The sequence below is a fragment of the Armigeres subalbatus genome, chromosome 2 (assembly GCF_024139115.2).
Source record: "Armigeres subalbatus isolate Guangzhou_Male chromosome 2, GZ_Asu_2, whole genome shotgun sequence".
Lineage (NCBI taxonomy): Eukaryota > Metazoa > Arthropoda > Insecta > Diptera > Culicidae > Armigeres > Armigeres subalbatus.
Genome location: NC_085140.1, coordinates 250,440,527 through 250,460,089, shown reverse-complemented (window position 1 = coordinate 250,460,089; position 19,563 = coordinate 250,440,527). Strand labels below are relative to the sequence as shown.

The 19,563-nt window shown below is 40.0% G+C and overlaps 1 protein-coding gene across 2 annotated transcripts in view; it reads left to right on the top strand.

Moving 5' to 3' along the window:
- LOC134212064 (hemicentin-1-like) overlaps nt 1-19,563 on the top strand; it is a 707,443-nt gene that overhangs the window by 159,511 nt on the left and 528,369 nt on the right. For both annotated transcript variants that reach the window (XM_062689571.1, XM_062689570.1), the window contains one exon: nt 18,646-18,850. In XM_062689571.1, coding sequence (XP_062545555.1) covers nt 18,646-18,850 — 205 coding nt within the window. The remainder of the gene's footprint in view (nt 1-18,645; nt 18,851-19,563) is intronic.

Here is a 19,563-nt window from a genome sequence, read left to right as displayed (position 1 = left end):
AATGAATTTCCTCTGAAATTCGAGTGAATTTCCTCTGGAAATTCGAATGAATTTCCTCTGGAATTCAGATGAATTTCCTCTGGAATTCGAATGAATTTCCTCTGGAAATTCGAATGAATTTCCTCTGAAATTCGAATGAATTTCCTCTGAATTCGAATGAATTTCCTCTGGAAATTGAATGAATTTCCTCTGGAAATTCGAATGAATTTCCTCTGGAAATCGAATGAATTTCCTCTGGAAATTGAATGAATTTCTCTGAAATTGAATAATTTCCTCTGGAAGTCAGATAATTTCCTCTGGAATTCGAATGAATTTCCTCTGGAAATTGGAATGAATTTCCTCTGGAATTGGAATGAATTTCCTCTGGAAATTCGAATGAATTTCCTCTGGAAATTGAATGAATTTCCTCTGGAAATTGGAATGAATTTCCTCTGGAAATTCGAATGAATTTCCTCTGAATTGGAATGAATTTCCTCTGGAATTCAGATGAATTTCCTCTGAAATTGGAATGAATTTCCTCTGGAAATTGAATGAATTTCCTCTGGAAATTCGAATGAATTTCCTCTGAAATTGAATGAATTTCCTCTGAAATCGAATGAATTTCCTCTGGAAATCGAATGAATTTCCTCTGGAAATTGAATGAATTTCCTCTGAAATTCGAATGAATTTCCTCTGAAATTGAATGAATTTCCTCTGAAATTCGAATGAATTTCCTCTGAATTGAATGAATTTCCTCTGGAAATTCGAATGAATTTCCTCTGAAATTGAATGAATTTCCTCTGAAATTAGAATGAATTTCCTCTGGAAATTGAATGAATTTCCTCTGAAATTGGAATGAATTTCCTCTGGAATTCAGATGAATTTCCTCTGGAAATTCGAATGAATTTCCTCTGAAATCGAATGAATTTCCTCTGGAAATCGAATGAATTTCCTCTGGAAATCGAATGAATTTCCTCTGGAAATCGAATGAATTTCCTCTGAAATTCAAATGAATTTCCTCTGAATTGAAATGAATTTCCTCTGGAATTCGAATGAATTTCCTCTGGAAATTCGAATGAATTTCCTCTGGAATTCGAATGAATTTCCTCTGAATTCGAATGAATTTCCTCTGAAATTGAATGAATTTCCTCTGGAAATCGAATGAATTTCCTCTGAATTCGAATGAATTTCCTCTGGAAATTGAATGAATTTCCTCTGGAAATCGAATGAATTTCCTCTGAAATTCGAATGAATTTCCTCTGAAATTGGAATGAATTTCCTCTGGAAATTGAATGAATTTCCTCTGGAAATTCGAATGAATTTCCTCTGAAATTCGAATGAATTTCCTCTGAAATTGAATGAATTTCCTCTGAAATCGGAATGAATTTCCTCTGGAAATCGAATGAATTTCCTCTGGAAATTCGGAATGAATTTCCTCTGGAAATTCAGATGAATTTCTCTGAAAATGAATCAATTTCACTGAATTCGAATGAATTTCTGAAATTGAAAGATGAATTTCCTCTGAAATCGAATGAATTTCCTCTGGAATTCGAATGAATTTCCTCTGAAATCGAATGAATTTCCTCTGGAAATTGGAATGAATTTCCTCTGAATTGAGATGAATTTCCTCTGAAATTGGAATGAATTTCCTCTGGAAATTCGAATGAATTTCCTCTGAAATTGAATGAATTTCCTCTGGAAATTGAATGAATTTCCTCTGGAAATCGAATGAATTTCCTCTGGAAATTCGAATGAATTTCCTCTGGAAATTCGAATGACTTTCCTCTGGAAATTGAATGACTTTCCTCTGAAATTCGAATGACTTTCCTCTGGAAATTCGAATGAATTTCCTCTGGAAATTCGAATGAATTTCCTCTGAAATTCGAATGAATTTCCTCTGGAAATTCGAATGAATTTCCTCTGGAAATTCGAATGAATTTCCTCTGGAAATTCGAATGAATTTCCTCTGGAAATTCGAATGAATTTCCTCTGGAAATTCGAATGAATTTCCTCTCGAAATTCGAATGAATTTCCTCTGGAAATTCGAATGAATTTCCTCTGGAAATTCGAATGAATTTCCTCTGGAAATTCGAATGAATTTCCTCTGGAAATTTGAATGAATTTCCTCTGGAATTTTCTCTGGAAATTGGAATAAATCTCCGTTGGGAATTGGAATGAATTTCCGTTGGAAATTGGAATGAATTTCCGTTGGAAATTGGAATAAATTTTCGTTGGAAATTGGGATGAATCTCCGTTGGAATTTGGAATGAATTTCCGTTGGAAATTGGAATGAATTTGCGTTAGAAATTGGAATGAATTTCCATTGGAAATTGGAATGAATTTCCATTGGAAATTGGAATGAATCTCTGTTGGGAATTAGAATGAATTTCCGTTGGAAATTTTAATGAACCTCCTTTGGAAATTGTAATGAATTTCCTTTGAAAATTGGAATGAATTTCCGCTGGAAATTCGAATGAATTTGCGTTAGAAATAGGAATGAATTTCCCTTGGAAATTCAAATGAATTTTCCTTGAAAATATAAATGTAATTCTCGTGGAACTTCTTGTAGAATTTGAAGTCATTTCTTGTGGATGTTTGTATTAATTTGCTGTGGAAATTTGGATTTACTTGTCGTGGAATTTCAGTTTTACTTTTAGTAGAAAATTCGGATGGAATTTTCCGCCGTTGCCTGCAAGGTTCTAAGTGTGATACACAGAAAAAAATAATGAAAAATAAACAGCGCGTAAAACTTAACATGCGGAAATTTACACTATTCTACGCTGAAATGGTCCTCTTCCTAACAAGATTGCTTACAACTTGTATGCAATATCGACTTTTCACGTCAAATAATGTATACATTTAGGCTATATCCCATGTGAAATTACGCTGATAATGGCGTTCCATTTATGTGCATGATTTTTAGCGTAAATTTCAATGGATTTTTCTATCCGTGTACAGAGCTGAAACTCTGTTGTATTATACAATAATCTAAGCAGGGTTGGCCTTTTCGGCCTCTGATAGCTATTAATAGATGAGGGGCCTTCTTAGTCGTGCGGTAAGATGCGCGGCTACAAAGCAAGACCATGCTGAATGTAGCTGGGTTCGATTCCTGGTTCCGGTCTAGGGAATTTGTATCATCGTACTAGCATCATGGCATACCAATGCAAAAATCTCATCGGGCGACAGAATACACTATGAACAGAAAAATAACCCCGTAGAAATGAGCCGATAGCACTAACAGCGTCACAATGTCTTAATTACAGGGAATCAATTTTTCTGAAATGCGCTTGCGAAACAAGCAACAAAAGAGAACCAACGACAAAGCTTTGTTTTTGTCGGAGATAATAATGACAAAGATCCGAAATATTTTGTCAGCAACAAAAAAGAAGACAATCTTGTTGTTAACTTTTCATCCCGTTATTTTGCATTATTTCTAGAGCAAATTTCGGTTTTATGCTATCATAGTTTCTGCTTTTATGGAAATATTCGAGAATCGAACAATGATTACAAAATTAGCATCGTATTCTCGGAAATATCAGAGCATGCAAGGCAAATGATTCTTGTCATATTGTGTTCGGGTTCTGATAAAGGTTTGTCGCTAGGTGCGTTTGTCAGGAACAAACTCTGTTGACGACAAAGGGTATATTGTTAGGCGGTGCTCGAATATTGATTCCCTGCTTAATTATATAGGGTAAGACGGTATAATATGCCCCCCCTAAGGGAACTCCTTGATAACTTTTTACTTTTCAACGCAATTTATGCAAACTTTGTGTTATTTGGTAGTGCAGGAAGTCACAAATGCATTGCCCGTGAGTAGTCACATAAAAATATTACAGATAACACGTAATAAAGCTTTTTTGAAAAGTCGTGAAAAAATTAAATTTAACAAGTGCCTGGGCAATACGCCCCACCTCAACCAAAATCATTTAATAGCCCTTCATTAGTATTTTATCAATATCATAATAAAAAGGCTACAAATCCTTATGCGCTTGACATTAAAAAACCAACATAGATCCATCCAAGCAGGTATGAATTACATTTTAATATTTTCCATACAATTTGGAAGCAACTGCTGCAGGCTCGCTGCGGTTGTGTCCAGTTGGTAAGGGCATATCGTCCTGCCTACACTGGGGCGTTTTGGCCAGTGAAACATGTTTTCGAAAATCGTTACATTTTTGAAGATGGAAGCAATTTTATATCATATTAACCACTGAAAAAAGTAATTTTGTTGCCCAACTGAGTGTTCCAGTGCAAGTTTTGCGGACAGTATGCCATAGTCGCTCCAGAATGTTCAGCAAACAAACATTAAAAGTTACATCAAAACTATGACTTTTTGTATTTTGCAAATATTTTCATTAAGTAATACAAAAATATTCCCATATTCACATAGGATGATGGTTTTACAAATATTTATAGGTACCAACTGAATTTGACCCTTAGTTAGTTATAGTTTTCTAGAAATCAAAGGGGGGCGTTTTGGCCAGGTGGGGCGCATTATACCGTCTTACCCTAACGATTTCGAACCAACCTCCGATGCGTCTGCGCTTTCTAACAAAAAAAAACACGCAGTTCGTTGATCTAATCAATGGGATTATCGAGCAATTCTGCCAGATGCTGACATAGCTGGAGAAGCTAATGCCACATCGCCACCCACGGGCGATGATGCTTCTACGGTAATACGGCTGCTGCACTTTCAATTGCTCCCGAAGCTTCACACCGGAATGAAAAGGGGAAATAAGGAATAATTGAAATAAAATAATGAAAAAGCTCGGCATTCGGTGCAGCAGACCCACACACACACACACATTTGGACCGGGAGTGGATGTCAGAGCTAAAGGTTAGTTAGTTATGGCTGTGCCACAATTCTGCAAAACAGACTCCAGCTCCTACCGTTGGTTGAAGCGCGGACACGGTAATGGTCCGGAGCTTGGGGTAGTCCGGAATGGGGGTCTGAAATCCAGTTCATTTTTTCGCTGGAATTATTATTAGTTTCTGCTTCCAGGACGAAAGAAGTTCGGTGTGCGGAGAGAGGTCTGGCTTCCCTCGCTAAAGGAGAAAGAAGCTGTAAGTGAACAATGGCCCATGTTCTTGTTTTCAACGAGTTTGCTGCTGCTGCTGCTGCTGCTGATGTCGCCGTCGTCGTAGTTCGAGAGCACATATGTCGCAGGGTTATCATAAATTAAAATTTACATGGTTGCCGGTCGTCGTTGCCGTTGTCGGTTGTAGTTTGCTGGGCTGATTCCATCGCGATCGCGGGCTTTCTCGGCAAGAAAGCGAAACGGGTTTGAATGTCGGCCGAGTGCTGAGCCTGATTCTTCTGTATACCTCGAAGGAAGTGGTCCAAAACGCATGAGTAAACACGAAAATCCACCATATCTAATATTTTTTTCTTATTTATGTTGTTCAAAAGCGGACTTACTTCTCATAAGACACTGTTTTTGCCAAAGTGTCAGACAATGTTTGAAGTTTTTGTCCATTACAAATTAGTGTTTCGTTTGCTTTGATTAAATCGTACTATAAGAAAGTTTCTTCAACATGTGCATGTTATACCACAGCTCCCCAAATAGTTACCGATGGTCGTTTATTTTTGTACTGCTGCTTGCCCTGCCTGCGGTATTTTACTGCAATGTGTTGTAAGATTTTTTTTTTCATTAAATTCTAGCTATGTGAATGGTACTGCTGCGGTTGAATTATGCTCGCATTCGATGTCAGATGACAAGTTTCGTGTCGGGTGCAGTTGAGTAAATTATTTTTGAGCCAAAGAATGGTAAAGCTGCTGTTACATTTACAGTTAATCGAGTTTGTTCGAGTTTCGATTAAAATATTTGTTTATAATAAAAAAATCAGAAGGGTTATGTACAAGACACAACCGCCCAACGTAAACTACGTAAGGCAGTTTTGTTCATTGAGGATTGTAGTGCCATCATGCATTAATATTTTTAGAAAATTCATTTGATTACTTATGTCACTGGTTTCGACCAAAACTAGTATCTTAAGATATGAAAATTGTTGGATACGACAATTGTTTAAAAAATTTACTATGAAAACCCAAATTTAGTCCTCAGAGGTAATGATGCCTTTCTTGGATCCGAATTGCCTACATTTGGGTTTTGAAGCATTTGATAAAATATTTCAATCTAAGAAGCCCTAGGGAAGCATTCTCTTTTCCGTTTGCAACATTTATTATTCATTTATTATTAGAAACATTCCAATCATAGGCATATCTTGTTTTTCGTGCATCACTAGAAATCATAAAATGTCAATCATGTACTAAAGCCCAATTAATTTGGTTGTGGTGCGCGCGAGTAGTAAACGTTGCGGACGAGAAAAGATAGTGTGTGTGTTATTATTTACATTCTAACTCCTACTGTCTGGCAGTGTCACCAGTTTTGGTAAAATCTCAAAATCTCAAATCTCATCGGCCATTCAAACCATGCGTGAGCCAAATCCCATCACAATTATGGCCGAGAGATTTGCTCATGATTTGAATCGCAATTTGCATCATTGCATGATATTTACGTGTTCTTCATTGTTGAATGCATTGAATTAACTATTTTTCGTCTAAAACAATGGCTAATAATTATATATAAACAAAACATACGTCTCGATTGCGTTTTGACGCTTTTTGGAACGAAATCATTTTTCGGTGAGTGAGCGAAGCGATGAGATTCTGGCCGAGAAACTCAAGCGCGATGCTTCCCCTACAGAATCGCAGGCAAGTTAGCTCGTGCATGAAACCTCGATGATTCAGATTCGAGTATGATTCTACCAACACTGAGTGTCATTATGGGTAAAAAAATTCGTGCAAACATTTTATTAATATCATTGGAAGACTTTTGAATCAGGGAGCAAGAAGGTGATAGCTCTATTGTATCTCATATAGCCCGTTTCAAGAACGTATGCATTCCGAAGCTTTTGTCGTGTACAATAAGTACCGCATTATTGCACCCACGTATTATAAAAATATCTTAAGTGCATTCACACTTCCTGAATCAAAGTTAAATCCTTTTGATTCAGGCGCGCATTTAATTGGACAAAATATTATTAGGCCGATATAATTTTTTTTTTAAATATGTCTCACCCACACATCAAAATCAATTTCCGGTAAACTTTGAGAACTTTCAAAACATTCTTTAACAAATCCGAGGAGTTTTTTTTTATTTTAATATTTATTTTTTACTAGCAGACCCGTCGAACTTTGCTTCGCCTAAAATTGATTTATTCTCTGATTAATTCTCGAGTAATGTAGAAATTTTTGGTTCATTTGTATGGGAGCCCCCCTTCCAAAACCTTCACACGCCAGATGTGATGAACTTATTACCCAATAAAAAATCACAATAATAAAGACAAAAAAAAATCCACACGCCAGATTTGTTTCCATTTGCTTGATCTCGAGTGTGGTGTTTCATTTGTGGTGTTTCATTTGTATATGAGCCAGGTTTCAAAGAGGAGAAGGGTCTCTAACCATCTTAAGAACCTTCCCCGGCCCCAAAAACCTCTGCATTCAAATTTTCATGCCGCTCGATTCAGTAGAAGAAGAAGAAGATTACCTCCTCCCCCTTGAGTTTGCGGAGACCATAATTTTTAATAAATATGTGTAACGGCCTTTATTAGTTTTCAGTTTGCAAAAAATGCATTTTCCAAAGTCGTTTTTTAATATAAATTGATTGCATTACTAGCAAGGGCATTGGCATTGATAACAATTAATCGTCTGATGCCTGCACAAACATGCCCCTATCTGGATCACTTTTTATACACTATGCACTACATTACGCATTATTGTTACATTTGTTTCGACCACGGTCACTGGTCCGACTCCATTGTTCTACTTTTTGTGCGAAACACCGCATAAAAAGGAGAGTCCAAAAGCCAGCCGCACTGAACGGCGACGGCCGAAACGAGACTCTTGCGGACAAGAGAAGAGGGTGCTGCCAAAATGATCCGATACCCTATCTTAACATTCATAACCCAAAGTTTTAACATAATTGACAAATTGGTAGAGAATTTCCGAATCGATTGATATATAAATCTCAAAAATCCATAGGAAGATAAAGGCGCTATTAAAGTTCAAAATCTTACATGATTTCGTGACGGTCTCGAATTTGGAAATTTTCATTTGTCACCCTGTATCCGAGTCTTCCCCTTAGACGTAGTTTACGTCAAAAAGTTAATTTGACCTTTCCTGTTGAAATCTTTTATTCGTTCTGCTTCTTAATCGAGGTAAACTTTCAGACAGATTGACGCTTCTATCTATTTTCAAAATTTTGAACAAAAATCCTAATTAATCCATCTAAGAATTACAATTGGGAATCGACAATTGGGCAGTACAAACAATCATTTTTGTTAAACATCGTGGATGTGCGCGTGCATATGCACAATACATGTTGCCGGAATGGAGACATTGGTAGTCATTTTGCGAAATAGAAACCACGTGTCTTGGTGAGACCCGTACCCATGACCTCCTCCCACTAGATAGACATATAAATCACTACACAAGATTTCTTAGAGGACGCGTTTGTGGTGCAGCTAAAGCTCAGCTATAGCGGTGCCCAATGAATCAGCCATCTTCCTACTTAGCATTTGCAAGGTCATGGCCGGAATAAATCATGTCCATAAAATAACTTTGTGCTTTCATCTAAAAGACTGCAATTTATCCCAAACCATTAGCGATGGTAACGGATGGAAGTAATGCTATTTTCGTAGAAAGTCTGGAGTGATGATGTGCCCATCGACTGTGTTACTCGAACTAATAACAGAGTTATCCACACCCACACCATTTTCACGTTGATTTTCAAATTCAGCAGATTTTGCTCAATTTTATACAGCAACAATTTTTGTGTTTTTTTCATCGATTGTCATTTGCTTTTCATAGCCACTCGACATAAAATAAAACAAATCCAACAATGCATTTTTGTTCTCGACACAGATTCCGAAAACTGCGGAACTCATTTGGTGGCTTATAAAAACGAAAACACTTCCGCAGTAACGACAACGGCGACGGTAAACAGGTCGCGCGTCATTTCGGTTTGATGATGATGGTAATGATGATGCAAAGCAATGCAAAAACGTCTTCATTGCGTCCCCATTTCCTCGCGCATGTTAATCAAAGTTTACGACGGAAGTGTACACGTACATCATCACTCGCCTCAACCTGGCCAACAACCCGCGGGCGGGGTCAGTCATTCGTTCGCCGCCAGCCCGAATTGCACGCCCGACTTCATAAAATCGAAATTGACTCTACGGTGCCTTTCGGTCAGTTCGGGAATGCGGACTTTTTTGATGGCCGAAAATTGGTGTTCTGAGGGGGAAATCGCACTGCAGGCCAGGAAAGAACTTTTGTTGAATTAACAATTTGAAAGCTGTTGAAAATGGATTTGACCAAAGTGCATGTGATTAAAGTGCTCCACAATCGTGTTAAATTCTTAGAACACTCCTGATGATGAAATTCCCTTTCGCATGTGGTGCATCAGTAGGGCAAACTTGACCACTACTAGGAACGCCCCCGCCTCGAGTGCAAATATTTGCCAATCCATCTACATCCGGGGAACTGACTAACCATCGTTATGGGGACCAACTCGTCTGATGCTGCTGCTGCTGCTGCGGCGCTGTTAGTCGTTCACGAGTGGCTTCCGGCAAGTCCCGGTCCCGTGGTGATGTGCTGCGAATCTTGACACACACACACCAAATATGTAGCAGGGCTATGCGGTATCGGTGCACGACTATACCGTAATGCAAACATACTTACCTGATCCCGAATGAGTGGCACAGTTGAAAGCTTTTTTCTGCAACCCGAGACCACGTTACAGAAGGGGATGTTTGCTCAAAGCTCACAAGAGCTGCATCTACCGGCGAACGGGCGGATGTCCGGTCACTCCTTTGGCTGCAGCATTCCGCTCAAAACTGTCACAAAAGGATTAAAATAAAGATCTGAAAGACGAATATCCAACGAATAGCCAACGTACCTCCGTTGAAGCAGAAACGAAATGAGGTTTACCTACAGTAAGATGTCGGGGGCCGGGTTCGCTGCGGGTTGGAGGAACAACGTAATCTGGTTCGAAAGAGTCATTCTATGGTTCGCCAACTAACTCCGAGTACACACCTCCAGTTGGGCTGCTTGATGATCGAATGACGACCGTGAGTTGTTTGAGTGGGTGCTGGAAGATGAATTGAGGTTATTAAAATTAAAATTGAATCGTTAATCATGACAGACAGCTCTGGGAGATTGAGGAAGGGGGAGCAAAACATAAATGGTGAAATGAAATCCAGTCGTGACATTTCACTAAAGCGTGTAGAGAACGGACATCGTATGTGATGTGAACTTTCAATAAGCGCATTGGAATAAAGAAATGGGAGATTTTTGAAATTTGGTGTGTAACAAAATAAGATGTGCATAAACGCAAAGAATGTTGTGTAATATGCTCAATCTGATTCAAAGCATTTTGACGTGGGACTACGTGGGGTACATTTTATGATTGCGAACAATCGAAAAACGTTATGAAAATATGATAGACTTTAAACTTCAATATCTCAGCCGTTTCTCGATGGATTTTCAAGTTTCTTCGACCATTCGATCAAGTCAATGCTTCATATCCAATGTATTGGCATATTGGTTTATAATTATTTACTATTGGAAATTAGCCAACAGTTTAGCAATCGGTTTTGGTAAATCAACCTATTCCATGATATCGCAAGCATGAACGTCAAACTGGTGCAACTCACCGGTTTAGTTCTAATCTTCAGTTTGATCAATTGTTCGAAATAAGCCGAAACGGTGGCGCAGCGACGATTTCTGATGATTCCGTACCTTTGTAGGGGTATGTGGCGGGACCATCATCATCATCACCTTTTTTATGTGATTATTTTGATATATTTTACGATGCACGAGAAAGGGATCATCGGCGCTAGGTGGATGGATCTGGGTTTTTTGAAATAAATACCCTGGGGTTGCTTTTTTGCGCATTTTTTAGACCCCTGTCGACCCTTGGGGCTTTATTCGATTTAATGCTTTGGATGGCTGTTTGAATCTCTAGCAGTGATGGAGCTTCGGTAATGACGCGTGTTATACGTCGGATCCTAGGCAGATCATGCCGAGGTGGTGATGGCCTGGCTGGCACTTGAAATGTTGTTCGAAGTGCTCGAACCAGCGTTTCAGCTGGTCAGTTGGGTCGGGTCAATAACTGATCATGCGCGTCTTTCACAGGCATCGTTGCATTCATCTTCGCCCCGCTTAAGCGTTGTGAGATATCGTAGAGGAGGCGAATGTCCCCGGTTGCGGCGGCTCTCTCTCCTTCGTCGGCCAGAGAGTCTGCCCACGCTCGCTTGTCCTGTCGACATGAGCGTTTTACTCCCTTCTCAAGAGCCGCGTATCGTTGACGGGCCAATAAAGGCTTCGCCAAGGGCGGTGGAAGACCACGTATGCTTCCGACGTGCTATACAAGTCAGCTCCAGTCCGTACAGCAGTCTGCTGTCAATCAACGCTTGGCCGATACGATACCGAGTGGCCCTGTTATTTGTCCTATGCGGCCTTAATAAGGTTTTAACAAGGTTAATCCCCAATCTGCAGCCGGGTTGGAGACTTGGAGACGAGGGACAATGGACAGTCCTCGGTCAATGGAGACTCCAGCCCGCGGACGATATTCCCGGCCGATATGGTGAAGCCGACCGACGAGCCCATCGGAGAACTGCACTGACCGCCGCTTAGGTTTGGAAACGCGTACGCACCGGAGTGTCTCCGACGACCACACATTTTAAAATCTTTATTACTTGAAAACTAGTTGTTGAAAACAATCAAAGTTCTAGTTCCTTAATAATTGTTCAATAGTTGAATGGAAAAACTCGATCGCAGCCTACGGTTCGTCAACCTCTCGACTATCTTTGATACATAGGAAGTCAGCGAGATAAGCCGATAATCAGCGGTGTCGCAAAAGAAGCCGCCACTCGTCGGGAAAAGTTTTACTGTTCCAGGTTTGAAATATGATTATCGGGGCGGCAGGGGAAAGGTTCGAATAACAGACCAGAAGCCTTCTCATTGCTTCTGGCAAGAGCGAAGGAAAGATCAGCGAACGAAAATGGCTTGTTTATTGGAAAACCTAGCAGGTCCAGCGGTACTAAATTTTTAAGCATCAGTGACATGCCTTTAAAAATCAGCTGGACAGAAACTCACCGATGCGAGTGATGCAAAATATTCACCGAGTATTCACTCGAGTCAAGTACGAGGCACTGAAGACGACCTTACTGTTGAGGTCGAAATACGTATCTGTCAAGGTACAATTAAGTGGTGGAATTAAATGGGACTGTACAAACTCGTCTTATGACAAGTGAAGACATTCCACTAAAAAGCTCAAAATAATTTTCTTAGCGATTTTTTTTGGTAAATGAAACCCAGTTCTGAAGTAGGTCAGTCGATGGTCGATCTTTTTAGATCAAGAAACGTCCTCTCCGTAACCCAGCCCTAAAGTGGGTTGATCATTTTTGAATTCGCTGTCGGATCTAGTCAAAAAATTATGAACAATCCAAACCTGATGTCGCTTGGCCGTTGGTTTGAAGAAACAATTGGCCTTAATTAGATCAACAAAATCCAACTCTGGAGTGAGTTATAGATGATCGGATCAAGTACCGTTTTGATTCATATTCCGAACACATTTTTCATTTCGGACGTCTTTTTTTATTCAGGTATTTATTTGGTAGGCACTTTGTATTCTTAGCCGCTTCTGTGCCGTGATCACTGTGGTATTCTGCTGTACAGAATCCACACAGAATCTATTTTTAGATATCCATAATTCGTTATTGTTGTCGTTGCCAGTTCATCTCACCGCGAGTCTATTATTGTGTCCATTTGTCCCATATGGTGAATCCAATGGTCGTTGCTTTGTTTAGTTGCCATTTATCAAGGTTGAAGGAATGCCGGAGGCGCGATCCCCAAAACACCACCATACGGACTGCGCTTTCTTCGACTGACGAGGGTTTGGTGAAGGGTCTGTGAATCGAATCCATGACTCTTCAAAAAAGGTAATAACATGGAAGCTCTACAAAGATCGGTCGCCGAACTCCTAACAGTATAGGAACCATGAGCATCGCTACACTGACGGTTTTAAGAGGCTTAAACATTACTGGGTACCGGCGTTGGACAGGACCAGTTCCCGAGGTGGGCAGTCCGCTCGTGAACGGTTCAAAAGAACTAGTTCTTCTACGCGAGTGAGAAAGCGGTCGCTCTTTTTTAACGAACGGTAGCTCTTTCGCTCTTTCCACACAAACGCTTGAAACTGCTTACTGCTGGTAACTTAGGGGAAGAGGCCCCAAAACGCCCCTGGGGCAAAACGACTTTCAGGTATTCACTTATATTTACCATGTATAAAACCATGTCAATAAAACTAGACGTGGAATTATGTAGGTTAGGCGAAAAAAAGTGTCAAAATAATAGATAGGAATGTAGGAAAAACTGAAATTTTCCACATTTGGATGAAACATCTAACATTTCGGCGAGGCAAAACGCCCTAGTGGAACTATCCTACAATGTACTTGCGTCTCCACGCACGGTCCATACCAGAATGCTGATGTGCCGACGCATGGTTGTAACGAGCAGGTCGTTTCATGTTTATTTATTTAATCAATGTTACTCGTAATATCCGTTATTTATTTAAATTAATTTAGTAATTTGCCAAATATGTTGAACCAGCCCAGAGCACAAATTCAAAATTCACTGCATTAGCATTCATTTCCGTTCATGAGCGACACTCGCAAGAAGCGCAAAACAAAATTGGTTATGTGAGTTCCTACTGACGCTGTGAGCGGCCGTGGGAATTAATTGCCCATAAAAATGGATCAAATCTGCCGGGTGGCTTGTAGCACATGCTATCGCCCGCGTGCATCGACCCGTTGGGAATCCTTTCAGGATGCGTTGACCTTTGGCGTTTTCTTTCCACCTAAGATTTTGGGGCCGAACAGCGAGATGGATGATTGAAGCTGTTCGTGGAAAGAGACGCAAACATGCGCGAATATGATTATTTAGAGCACGAGAGTAATTTTCGGAATCACGAAATTATCTTCCGGTGATGCAATTTACTATTTGGCGGTTAATCTGAGGATTCCCAAGTTGATCAAGTTCACTTCGAACTGATCCGTGGAAGAGGCAGGAGTGGCCCAAAGTTCTCGCGCCGTGGTGTCTTGTAATAGGTAGTGACATGAAAGACAATCAATTAGTTGAACTTAATTAAATTTAAATCCCTTTCCCTAGTTGTAGCTATCAGTAATTGTGTGTGCGATTGTTAATAGGCAGTGTGTTATCGTGTATGGCTTTGGTAAAGGTAATTTGTGCTATTTTGTGCTTTTGTGAACGGTCTAAAATAACACGTTGGTCGTGTAACGAATTATTTAAAGGTTTCTTGCCAAGCCGTTAATCCGTCCGTGGCACCACAATCGAACTCCCAGTGGCCATTTCTGACCCCACCATCAGGCTCAGAAGTTCTTCCGGGGCACGCCGGAAGAGGGACGCTTCCGTTTTTCTACGCTCCCTAGGCAGGACGTACAGCAAGCGCAATCGTATTTCTGTTCCCCTGGTGACGACTAGGGAAACCTCGACGCACGTGTCGCGTCGCGCGCAAAGTAAGTTTCCGATGTTCGAGTGAACCGACCGCCAACCAGCAGCAGAAAGGCAATCCGCCTACCCCCGGCGGCAACAGAGCTTCATCGCCGAACGAGAGAGCAGCAGCGAATTCACCGCCACCCCCTTTCCGTTCATCCGGCGGCGTCATCATCGTCACCGAAGGTCTGTGAGTACCCACCACATATTATGTTCATGCGCATGACAATTTAATTCACGCCGCAACATAGTTTCCGTTGCGTGGCGTGCACGGCTATTTTTATAAGACCGTGAATTGAACATTCCGTGAATCGAAAACCCGTTGCGTTCGCAGGGTGAACGAGAGATTCAATAGCACGTTGATAGTTATGCACACTTAGCCAAAGCACACACACGATAGGTAGACAGGGACCATAGAGCATGGGAAAGGTTCAGAGAGTATAGGAAGAGAAGAGCGAAGAGAGAAATGAACACTAGTGTAAGATAAATGTTGTGAATAAAGCTTGTATTTGTCGGGATAAAAGCTCGTTTTTCCACGCGTAATGTAGAAACATTTCAGCTGTACCGTATGAATGTTAAGGAAGCGGACAGATAGATTCACGCAATAAATGTTGGTCCCAATTAAGTGAAATGAGTTGAGTGTTTTTCATGTCACACGTGTCCCGTTTGTAGTTTTTGTTGTAGCAATTGTTTTACTGGGGAGGTTGGCTCCGAATCCAACCGGGCAACTTTTTAGTCGGACACGGGTCGGTTCGATTGGGAATTTCGGGATACTTGCCGGTGATGATAAAACCCCCTTTATATAATTCATCACTGGCCGATAATTATAATCTTGTTCTAGATAATTATACTCATAAACCGCATTAGTAGCGTTTCTTTTTGTGGACAGTTTCAGTCAGCCATCTTACTTCCCGGACCAAATTTAAAACTGAGCCTTCTTCCCCTGAAAGGTCTCAACGGTCGGGCAACCCAAATATTGGTGGATGGTCTCCCTCGGGAGTGGCGCTTAAGCCATCTCACTTTTAAGCCGGAAAGGTCAGTAAGGCTGACGGTTATATGGTACGTTGTTCCCTAAGAGCTGCCTGCTAAAAGGCGTTTTGCCTCATGAGTTTTCCGGCAACGAAATATCACCACTTTTTTGAAATGTGAATATTATCAATATGATTGAGATTTTTTCTCATTTTAATATGGCATCAGCTAGATATATTGTTTAACTGTTGCGTGAGGTAGAAATACCCATGAAAATCGTTATAGCTAAGGCATAAAAGCAGTCTATGCTTAGCTAGGGCATATTGCCCCTCCTTCCCCTATTCATTGCGCCACACTAACGAACGAATGAATGAGCGTAGAGCGGGAGCGAAAAAAGAATTAAATACCTAGCGTAGCCTGACTGAACCGAGGAAAGGGTTTTTTGAACGAACGAACCAAAACAAAAGAGCGTGGAGCGGGAGCGCGCTTCCTACACAGTGCAGATCTGAATATGTGTTGAAGAAAATGGTTCTTTGAATGAACGAACGAACCAACAGAAGTATGTACACGAAAAGAGAGAGTGGAGCGCCGCGTTGGGTACGCGGTAAAGATGGAAATGAAAACAAATGAACGGGCTGAAAAGTCGAATGAGAAACAGCAAAATGCGCGCAATTCCATGTCGTCGTGTAGCAAGTATCGATCGTTTGGCCGAAGAAGTCATTAGACCAAAAATGCCGTTTGGCCGAAAATATCATTTGGCATACGGCCAAATGCCAATTACTGAAAGGATCATGCGGTCAAATCTGGCCACTCGTTTGGGAAAATAGCCTTTTTGAAAAATTACCAATAAACAATCCCAATACTTTTTAAGTCGATACTGGCCTTTAAGCTAAAAGTCTCCTAGCCAAATTCCATTTAGCCGAGCCAAACTGAACGTTTATCTGAAACTGTTACCAGGTCGACAATGATTTGACCAAAAGCGACATACAGCCAAAAGGAACATTCGGCCGAACTGCTAATTTGAAAAAAAAAATGTTTTCCTTGACAGGTTATTTGACTGAAAATGCCGTTTGGCCGAAAAAGTCGTTTAACCAGATAGATCATTTGACCAAAAATGCAATTTGATAAGAATGGTCATTTGACAGAAAGCGCCATTAGGCTCAAAATGTCCTTTTTAGAAAAAAAACAATAATTTCGGCCAAATGGCATTTTCTACGAAAAGTGTCATTCGGCCAAAAAGTCGTTTAGCCGATTGGGTCATGTGGCAAGAAATGCCGTTTGGCCGAAAGGGTTGTTTTGCAGATAGGTTATTTTCGGGCCAAACGGTTCTTTCTGTCAAACGGCCATTCCTACCAATCGGCATTCTCGGTCAAATGATCTATTCGGTCTAACGATTTTTAACGGCCAAATTACCAGTTCGACCGAATGTACATTTCGGCTATATGTCGCTTTTGGCCAAACTACATTTTCGGACAAACCATTTTTGACCTGATAATGGTTTCGGATGTGCGTTCAATTCGGCTTAATAGGATTTGGTTAGATAATTTTTGGCTTAAAGGCCAGTGACTTAAAAAGTAGATAGGTTAGATAATTGCATTCAATCATTTGACAAAAGGTTATTTCGCCGTAAATATCATTTGGTCAAACGGGTGGATATTTTTACCATATTATCCGATTAATAATTGACATTTGACCGTATGACCCGTTTGACCAAACGACATTTTCGGCCAAATGGACAATTCTGTCAAACGACCATTTTGGCCGAACGGCATTTTCGGGCTGATGACATATTCGACCAAACGACCTGTTATGGTAAACCGCTTTTTTCGGCCAAATTACAAGTTTGGGTGTGTATTGCTTTTACCCAATAGAATTTCCCAAGAATTTCTTATGGACAATTCACTAGTCGTTAAATAAATGCAACATGTTTACGTTCCAGTTAGCGAATACCGTTCGATAACTGCAACGCATTCTAGACGTCAAACGGTTGTCAGTCAACGTCAGAGGCAATAGAAGTGTAATCGTATTGCAGTTAATTTACTTGCAGTTATCGAACGTCTACTGTACCAAGAAATTCTTGTATATATCCAAAGAAATACCTTTGAAAAAGAAATACCTTGAATTTTTTTTTTACCTTTGAAAAAAATACCGGATTTCAGACCGGAGCACACCTCTAACCCGGGTCGTAAGTCCTCTGCTCCTCAACGATAATCTCAGAAAGGTCAACTTAGGCGCTGAATTCAACAATATCTGACGCTCAAAGAGTGAGCCATGCGATTTTTTCGCGGTCTTTGTTCTTTTGTTTTACTGCGATCTCAATATCGCATCGTTTAATTGACGTTCTGATCAGTTTATTGCGGAAACTCTCGCAGCAGTTCAACTCTGGAGAGCAGCGTGTTTCAATCATTATTGGATTCTAATATACCATGATTTGTGCCTTTTGTCCCGTATTCATGTGCAGCTTTTACTTTTCAACCAAATTTTTATGTTTTGCAACTGTGTACTTTTTGTTTTGCTTGGTAATTGTTCTGTACTGTATTTTTTGGCTTGCTGAAGGTACCTGAGGGTCGCTGCTTTCAGCCCCTCCACTTAGGCGCTGAATTGATTTTACAATTCACAGAAATAAAGAAAAAAATGCTTAAGATTCCACAAAAAAAAAACATTTTTTTTCCATAACAAAATTAAAGATCTTACAAAAATCTTTGAAATTAAAAAACAATTTGAGAATTCACCTGTCATAAGACGATGAATCCCATTAAACAATCCCATTGAATTTCACCATGTATCTGACAGATACGTAAGGCTGTTCAGTGTCTTGTACTTGACTCGACTCGCAAGTCGAGTCAAGTACAAGACACTGAAGACGGCTTTACTGTTGAGGTCGAAATACGTATCTGTCAGGATACAATTAAGTGGTGGAATTCAATGGGATTGTTTAAACTCGTCTTATGACAGGTGAAAACATTCCACTAAAAAGCTCAAAATAATTTTCTTATCAAATTTATGTTTCCATGAAACAATTAAAAACACAATACTAGTAAAGAATTTTCCACAGACAACTTTTTCAACTTTTCGCTGGTCAATATTAATTTAAATTACTTCTAAATCTCCTATTTCAGTTCTCACGCTGCTGGCTGTGGCAGTGACCACGGCCCGGGCAGATGAAAACATGGACACCCGGGAAGGGGAAACCCTCACGCTCAAGTGCCGCTTTAGTGAACAGCAACCGTCCAACGATTTCACGTACTACTGGGCCCGGTGGACAACGGCCAACAAGTTCGACAATGTGGCCATCAACAATGTGCAGCTGAACACCAACTACAGGTAGGATTGTCATTACTCGTATTTCAATAGTTGAAGCTTTCCATCGTTGCCCAACTGGTGGTCAAGTATTTATTTGAAAATGATTTCCAATGTATAATATGCAAGTGAGAAGCACTATCTGCTGTTTTTACTCGTTGAACATAATCTGTTTTTTTTTTTCAACCAAAAATCATGATGTTCTCCACTTGTCGGTTGTATTAATAATTTCCTGATGTTCGTCAATTGAAAATTGAATGATTTAAACTTTCACCAACTAGGGTAACATATTTTTTTTAAATTATGTTGTTTTTATAAGCCGATGTAGTCATCAAAATTGCGACTTCAATTTGGATTATTTTAACTCTATAACGATTTTTGTTCTAAGAATAATCACACTTAATTTCATTATCTACCGAATGGTAATTGAAACTCTAGTATTATACCGTCCATTCTTTCTGTAGTTTATAAATATAAACCAATAATCAACAAGCGTTCGAAAATTTATGGCTGGAATCAAACATCTGAAATGACTATAAACAAATAAATCCTATTATAATCGTTGTGAGGACACTCGGATTCAATGGACGGCTTTCCATCAGTGACCTGCACCCAAATGATCGCATATTGATGTACGCATTTATTACACAAAATAGGATATACAACCCCCACTCAACCTGGGCACTATCCTGGAAATAGCCTTCGATTTCGTCGAGTACGATCAATATTGTTATTAT